We start from the raw sequence: 7,015 nt of genomic DNA on the forward strand, positions 1-7,015 counted from the left end.
ACCATTCTATGATTCTATGAATCCCTCTCCCCGTTTCACCGGGTGCAGGTGTTCGCTCGTCGTGAGGCGCCGTTGCTGGCGCGTAACATTGGCTCGGAGGATGGCAGGCTGCTTCGGATCCCTCTAACACATTTACCTCTTCTGGGAGCAGAAGGTGCTGCGAGAGGCTCCGGGTGACAGCGTCACGCCCGTGCAGACAGTTTGAAGTGGGCGCACCTCGGCTTCAGATGGTTGCAAGCCCTCTGGGCTCGCTCTCTTGAGGGAAAGTAGCTCTGGGCAGGAGGCCCTGGCCTTGTCCCACGGGCTCCCGATACCTTTTTGCATACTTTTACTGGTTTTCTGTAGCATCCTTATGTTTTGTGGTAGCAGCTGTAGAGGAGTGGCTCCTCCACGCCGAAGGAGATCAGCTCTCCTAAAGTGTTTCGGGAGCGTGACGCAGGAGGGCGGTTGGTAAGTGGAAGGAGTGACGTTAAGCCGTGAACAGGTCAGACCTGGACCTGCTCCGTAAAGAGAGATTGGCTGGAAATTGTTGTGCTGTCACGTGGTAGAAACGTTCAGGTGCTGGAGAGGGTAAAGAGGGACGGTGAGAGGAAGAGGAGAGGCTGCTCTGTGGAGCAAGGTGGGTGATGAGAGCTGCACTCCGTTACCGGCTCCGTGCTGCCTTGGGGCTTCTCCCTCTGCTACAAAACGCGATGGGGTTTGTGTGCCCTGAAACTGGCTTTTTGTGACCCCTTGGGTAGGCTGCCGCTCGTCGGGGTGCTGTTGATTTGTTTTTTAAGCAGATTTAGCTTGTCTGCGGGTTTTAGCAGAGTCTGTGGATATCGAGGACGTTTCAGCAGCGTAACGTCTCTCGCTGCCCTCCCTCCTGTTTCAGACAACTTGCAGCCGTGCGAGTTAGCTGACACGTGGTATTATTCTGTCAAAACCCGGGAGGATGCCACTGGGTAAAAGATTGCTCTTCACGTGCCAAATTTCTTGAATTCCTGTCCCTGAGGATCTGTCAGTCGTGGCTGCTGGAGGCAGGATACCACTACGGATACATCTTTGCTCGGGCCCGTTAGTTTGTGTCTCAGGGCACGGTTAGTCAGCTGTGAGGAACTTACTCCAAAAGTCCGTTCTCTTGGCCTAGAAGTGCACATGGATTTGAGGTTTCCCATACCAAATCCAATATCCCTTTGGAATGTGAAGTCTGTGCGGCTGATGGGAGTTTTTTTTTTAACTTCTGGGTACTCTACAAGCAGCTGGAAGCTGTCTAAATTGCTGGGATTGCAGACATTTCAGGTGGGTTTATTAATCATGTGTCAGGGCTGTGCTTCTTCAGCTCATGGTTTGCTGGTTGGTCCCGTGGAACAGCACGCGGTTCCCTAGTGTAATTCAGCTGAAACTTGTGTGTTCTCCTCCTGTTCCTCGTGATTTGGTTTTCCCTGTGAGCTCGTGACTTTGCAGGTCTGTCCTGAGTGGCAGGAGAAAACCCCCTGGGCTGGCAGCTGAGGTGGGGCACTTGGAAAAGGGATGGAACAAGTGGTGCCCTGGAAGTGCCAGGAGAAATCTTTATGGAAAGATAAGCAAGGCCTTGAGGTGTGGGTTTTTTTAACAGTTGATGTAAGGGTGGTGCCTTTCCCATCATGCTGGAGTGGGTGCTGAGGGATAAAACTGCCTTCCCAAACTCCCAGAGAATTCTTGGGGGTGTTGCACGGCACGTACCGCTGTCAAAATAGGCAGCGAATCGAGGGGTTTCATTTCCAAGTCCTTAAGGTGAGGGTGGTAAGTTTGGTCATGCATAGAGAAAGCACGAGGGCGTCAGGGATCCTGGGTTTGGATAAAACCACTGGAACCAGTCAGCCCCGCAGACCGAGCCCGGACGCAGGGAGAGGCGCTGCGGCGTGAACTTGCCCGCGCTCAGCACCGAGTCGCCTCGGGAAAGGCTGGAGTCAGCCTCGGCGTTGCGGCGTCCCACCACGCGTCTCAAACCCGTCGGGGTCGCGCGTCCCGTCGCTCACGGAGCTCTGTTTGCAGCGGCAGGGGATCGGCGAGCCCAGCGTGTACCACGCCGTGGTGGTGATCTTCCTGGAGTTCTTCGCCTGGGGGCTGCTGACCACGCCGATGCTCACGGTGAGCGAGGGGATAGTAGCGGCTCTCGGGGGCTGGAGTATCCCGTGGGCTGGCGGGGGGATAGCCCGTAGCGTAGGCTGTGGGACGCAGACACCAAAGTGCCGTGGTTTGTACCTGAAAAAGCTGGAGCTACTGCAGTTTTTGATGGAGCTGGGCAATTATTTTATTCATTATCGTATCTTAAAGTGGAGCAAAGCAGGAGTGAGATTTTTGAAAGCTTTTGGAGGGTTTCAAGGAAGCCACAGTGAAAGGTCTGGCCCGAAATTAGTAGAATTTATGGGTAGTTTACTGTCATTTATTGCTTTTTTTCCCCCTGTGTGTTAGGAAAAAAAGGGCACTTGAGAGCATAATGAGAGAAAGTTGAGCAAAGCTTTGACTTTCTCTCCGAAGACTCACCTTTTGCCCTACACTGACTTACTCAGGGATGAGAGACGTTTGTTGAACCGCCACCGTCCTTGTCTGGGGCCCAGAGACAGTTTCCTGGCAGTAACTTGCTGCACCGAGTCAGGCTCGTTCGAGGAGAGCCCGGCGGTGACGCGCTCGGGCCTTGGCCGGGTTGCGATTAACGCAGGCAGCAAAGGCAACTTCACAGTGAAGTTAAGTGCAGAGGGATTAGGGAAACTTAAACTCTCACCTTGGATGTTAACGGCTAGTTACGGAGCTGTAAACTTCCGACTTGGCAGCGTGGGGAGGGATCTCAGCCTTGTAAACTCATTTTCTGGTGGTGCTGAGCCAGCTCCCGACCAAGTCTAACGTGTCCTGCACGTTCCTGACCCGCTCTCGGGTGTCTGGGTGACTGTGCGAGAGGACAGGTATTGGGGAATATTGGTTTGGTGGTGTGAGACGATGGAGCGTGCGGAAGCAGGGAGGGAGCGCCGGGGAAGTTATGGGGCCACGTGAGGTGAAGCCAGCGGGAAATCAGGTGACGTAAGGATGGAGAAGGGCATGTGTCAGGTTATCCTAGCCTTGCCCAAGCGTGGTGGGATAGCTCTAGGCCTGGGAATTCCTAAGGAAAGCGCTGCCTGTGTTGGAGCGGGAGGCAGAGCTCCTCACGTAGCGTGGCCGCTACGTGTGTCCCGTTTTCCCTGTTCTGAGCTCTTCCAGGCATCTGGCTGTCCAGTGCTCATGGAAATTTTGCAGAAGTTGCTAGCTGCGTTTTTTGGGTTTGTTTTTCCCAGGTGTTACACCAGACTTTTCCTCAGCACACGTTCTTGATGAACGGCCTGATCCATGGAGTCAAGGTAAGGAATGTTCCTTCCGGGCTTCCGTTTGAATCTGCGGTCCGTGCACGAGGTGGCAGGCCGTTACAGCCTGTGGCATGTGCCGGCAGCAGCCAGGCCGTGACACAAAGTGCTGACGTTTCAGTGTGGGGTGCTGCTAGAAACCCGATGCAGAATGAGAACCCGACAGGGCAGACGTCGGGGAGCTCGTGTAGTCGACTTCACTGAGCTTGTCGACATGGGTTTGGGGCTGTGGCAGCTGGTGCTTCCGTATTCCAATATTGAAAATACTGGAATCCACGTGATGCGAGCCCTGTATCCATATTTTCCATCTGAAAGAGACCGCTTCCCAACAAACTGCGGGTGTTAACGCGACGGAGCTGCGCCGACACCGCTGGGTGCTGGCAGGGCATCTCCCCGCTGCCAGCCTGAGCAGTTGCAGGGAGCGGGAGGCAGTGGGGGTGTTTAGCAGCCCCTAGCTGGTTGAAGATTTGGGGTTTTCCCCCTAAAAGGACGTGAGCAGTGGAGCAAACTGTGCTGTTTGGCAGCGCTGCCTGCTGTGGGCAATAGGAGTGGGTTGTCTCCTCGTGTTTTTCTCTTGAGGTGATGCTGTCGGAAGCTCCTGCTGTCGACCATTGGAATTTGACTGATTTCTCTGTCCTGTCTGTCTTAGGGTCTGCTTTCTTTTCTAAGTGCCCCACTGATTGGTGCTCTCTCTGATGTCTGGGGCAGGAAATCCTTCCTCCTCCTCACGGTCTTCTTCACGTGTGCGCCGATTCCCCTCATGAAGATCAGCCCGTGGTGAGTTCAGCCTCGTTACAACCGAGGGGCTCTGGGGAGCGGAACGAGTGCGAGAGGTCCTGGTGCCACGATTAGGATGGTCTGAAGGAACGTGAAAGGAGAGGTGTGATTGTTCTCTAACTCTGCCTGTTTCAGGTGGTATTTTGCTGTCATTTCCATGTCTGGAGTCTTCGCTGTCACCTTTTCTGTGATTTTTGCCTACGTTGCCGATATCACACAGGAGCATGAGCGCAGCACGGCGTACGGCTTGGTAAGGAGCTGAGTGACTGGCCTGGCTCTCGAAAGAAATAGCCGGGGCTTTGTAGGTAGGAGAGGTATAAAATTAGGGTGGGAGATTTATCAACAAGCCTGAGGGCAGTGTCAGTGGAAAGATCCGCCTTTTACTGTTCTCCCTGTTGTTCTGTGCGTGATTGAACACCGAGGGAGAGGGCTGGTTTCTGTGTGGTGTGAACACCGGCTGCGGTGTTGCTCTGCCTTTAAACCAGCCGGGCTGGGGTCTCCTCTGCACCAGCTCTGCCTTTAAACCCTCCGGGCTGGGGGCTCCTCTGCACCAGCTCTGCCTTTAAACCAGCCGGGCTGGGGTCTCCTCTGCACCAGCTCTGCCTTTAAACCCGCCTGTCCGCACCAGCGAAGGGGGCAGGCGGTGATGCCGGTGTGCATGCAAGCAGCCCATGACCAGACCGTTGCTGTAGGGTCACCGACGTTGTCGTGTGTGAAGGGTTAGGACAGGTTTCATTTCCCTGTGCTAGAGCTTAGCCTGGGTTGCAGCAAGAGGACATCACCTCTGTCTACAGGAGTCCCTGCTCGGCCGGATTTTCTCCATCGAATTGGGCAAAACCAGCACCCTTGGGTAGCTCTGGAGGAGGAACAGACTCTGGGAAGGAGGGAAGGCAGGAAGAAGAGGTGGTATCCATGTTTTGTGCTTCCAGGTGTCGGCCACGTTTGCTGCCAGCCTGGTCACGAGCCCCGCCATCGGCGCGTACCTCTCCCAAGCCTACGGCGACACGCTGGTGGTTGTGCTGGCCTCAGGGGTGGCTCTGCTGGATATTGGCTTCATCCTGCTGGCTGTGCCGGAGTCTCTGCCGGAGGAGATGCGCCCGGTCTCCTGGGGAGCTCCAATCTCTTGGGAACAAGCGGACCCCTTTGCTGTAAGCGATCTTGCCGCTGCTTTTCCGCATGCTGGTAGTGCCTCTCTTTGCTTTCATTCCGCTAACCTCCCTCAAAAGCAAGATGGGCTCCACAGAACGGGTGTTGCAAGGCCTAGAGCGACCCAGTCTCACTGATTTCATGTGGCTACAAACCTCCTGAGGGCAGCTCCGGATGCCCCGGAGCACGGGCATGTCCTGGTGGAAATGAGCCAGCCATTGGAACACAAATCCCGTCGCTTCCCGGTGGTACTGTGCCAGGAGTAGTGTCCTGGCTCTCAGGACCTTTCCTGGTGGAGGTGAGCTCTGTGTGGTTTCACCTCACCTCCACTTGCTGGGAGGAGTGTTTTGGCTCTGAGAAAAACCAATTCTGGCCAAAACCACTTGACTATGAGTCCATGAAGCAGAACGGTTCAAGCTCCTTGTTCCAGGCGTACACTGGCGCCGTTGTGTGCTTGGAGCTGGTGGGTTGTGGCAGCATCATCCTGTGAAACGCTGCCCTGGGGGGTCACCCCGACACCCCCTTCTTAGCTAGGAGATGGTGCCCTAAGCTCTGGGTTTTGCTCCCTCTCTACCTGCAGGATATTTAATGGTATTAACTCTTTTTTAAAAAGGTTTTTAACTCACCACCCTCCTTCCCTACAGTCCCTGCGCAAGGTGGGTCAGGATTCTACCGTGCTGCTCATCTGTATCACCGTCTTTCTCTCCTACCTTCCGGAAGCCGGCCAGTACTCCAGCTTTTTCCTGTACCTCCGGCAGGTCAGTGTCCTGCGATGGGGGAAGGCTCTGACCGCGGGAAACCCCGGCCTACACCTGTGGTCTGAGCTGCGTGTCCCGAGGAAGCTCATCCTGGCCAGTAGCTTAGTGAAGGTGTAAGAAACAGGGACTTGTTCCTGCTTCCCTGAGAAATGTGGGAGTCTGGTGCCTGCTCTGTAGGCATTTGGGGACCATGGCTTAGCTTCTTGCCGGCAATCTGGCTGTCCGTGCCGCTCCCTGGTGATTTAAAGCTGTGCCTTCGGCCAGAGGAACGTGTTCCCTGTTATTCCTGCGGCAGCAGGGATGGCTGCTCAACGTTTCCGTGCCCAATGGGTGATGCCAGCAAAACTTAGTGGCGCTGGTGGAGCAGCTCCTCCTGGTACAAACTTTTTGCCTGGAAAGTCTCCTTGGTGTTTTCACAGGTCATCGGTTTTTCCTCGGAGACCGTGGCAGCCTTCATCGGTGTAGTTGGAATTCTCTCCATACTGGCTCAGGTGAGAAGCAGTTTCTGCCTTGGTGCTAGCAGGTTATAAGAATGTCCGACATTCCTGGTGATCCCCGTGGCCACACGGATGTTCTCGGACCACATGCGGGTACCTGCATCCCCCCGTCCCCTCGTCTGACTGTAGCTGTGTTTGCGGAAGAGCCGACCGTGGGGCGGCCCCGCGGTGCTCCGAGACCCCCCAGACTCTGCTCCAGCTGCTGGGGGCGGGGGGTGTGCTGGGTGCTACATGTAGGGAGCACAACGAGCTCCCTCAGTTCCCAAACTCTTGTCTTCCAGTGCTGCCACGTGGCTTTGCGCTCCCTTTCACAGCTCCCGTTTTTCCTTCCAGACAGTGGTGTTGGGAATCCTCATGCGTTCCATAGGAAATAAGAACACCATCCTGTTGGGACTGGGCTTCCAGATCCTGCAGCTTGCCTGGTATGGCTTTGGATCGCAGCCTTGGTAAGAGCTGTCCCGCGGCGTCTCCTGGCGGGGCA

General features: G+C 55.4%; 1 protein-coding gene across 1 annotated transcript; it reads left to right on the plus strand.

The window, feature by feature from the left end:
- Window positions 1-2,016: 2,016 nt before the first annotated feature.
- LOC104502578 (hippocampus abundant transcript 1 protein-like) lies at window positions 2,017-6,984 on the plus strand. The gene is made up of 8 exons (XM_010154654.1): window positions 2,017-2,112; window positions 3,291-3,353; window positions 4,006-4,133; window positions 4,269-4,383; window positions 5,063-5,281; window positions 5,924-6,037; window positions 6,457-6,528; window positions 6,868-6,984. Exons 1-8 carry the CDS (start codon window positions 2,104-2,106, stop codon window positions 6,982-6,984), a joined length of 837 nt encoding a protein of 278 aa, XP_010152956.1. The 5' UTR covers window positions 2,017-2,103.
- Window positions 6,985-7,015: the final 31 nt, after the last annotated feature.

This window comes from Eurypyga helias, unplaced genomic scaffold, assembly GCF_000690775.1.
Source record: "Eurypyga helias isolate BGI_N326 unplaced genomic scaffold, ASM69077v1 scaffold48786, whole genome shotgun sequence".
Taxonomy (NCBI): Eukaryota; Metazoa; Chordata; class Aves; order Eurypygiformes; family Eurypygidae; genus Eurypyga; species Eurypyga helias.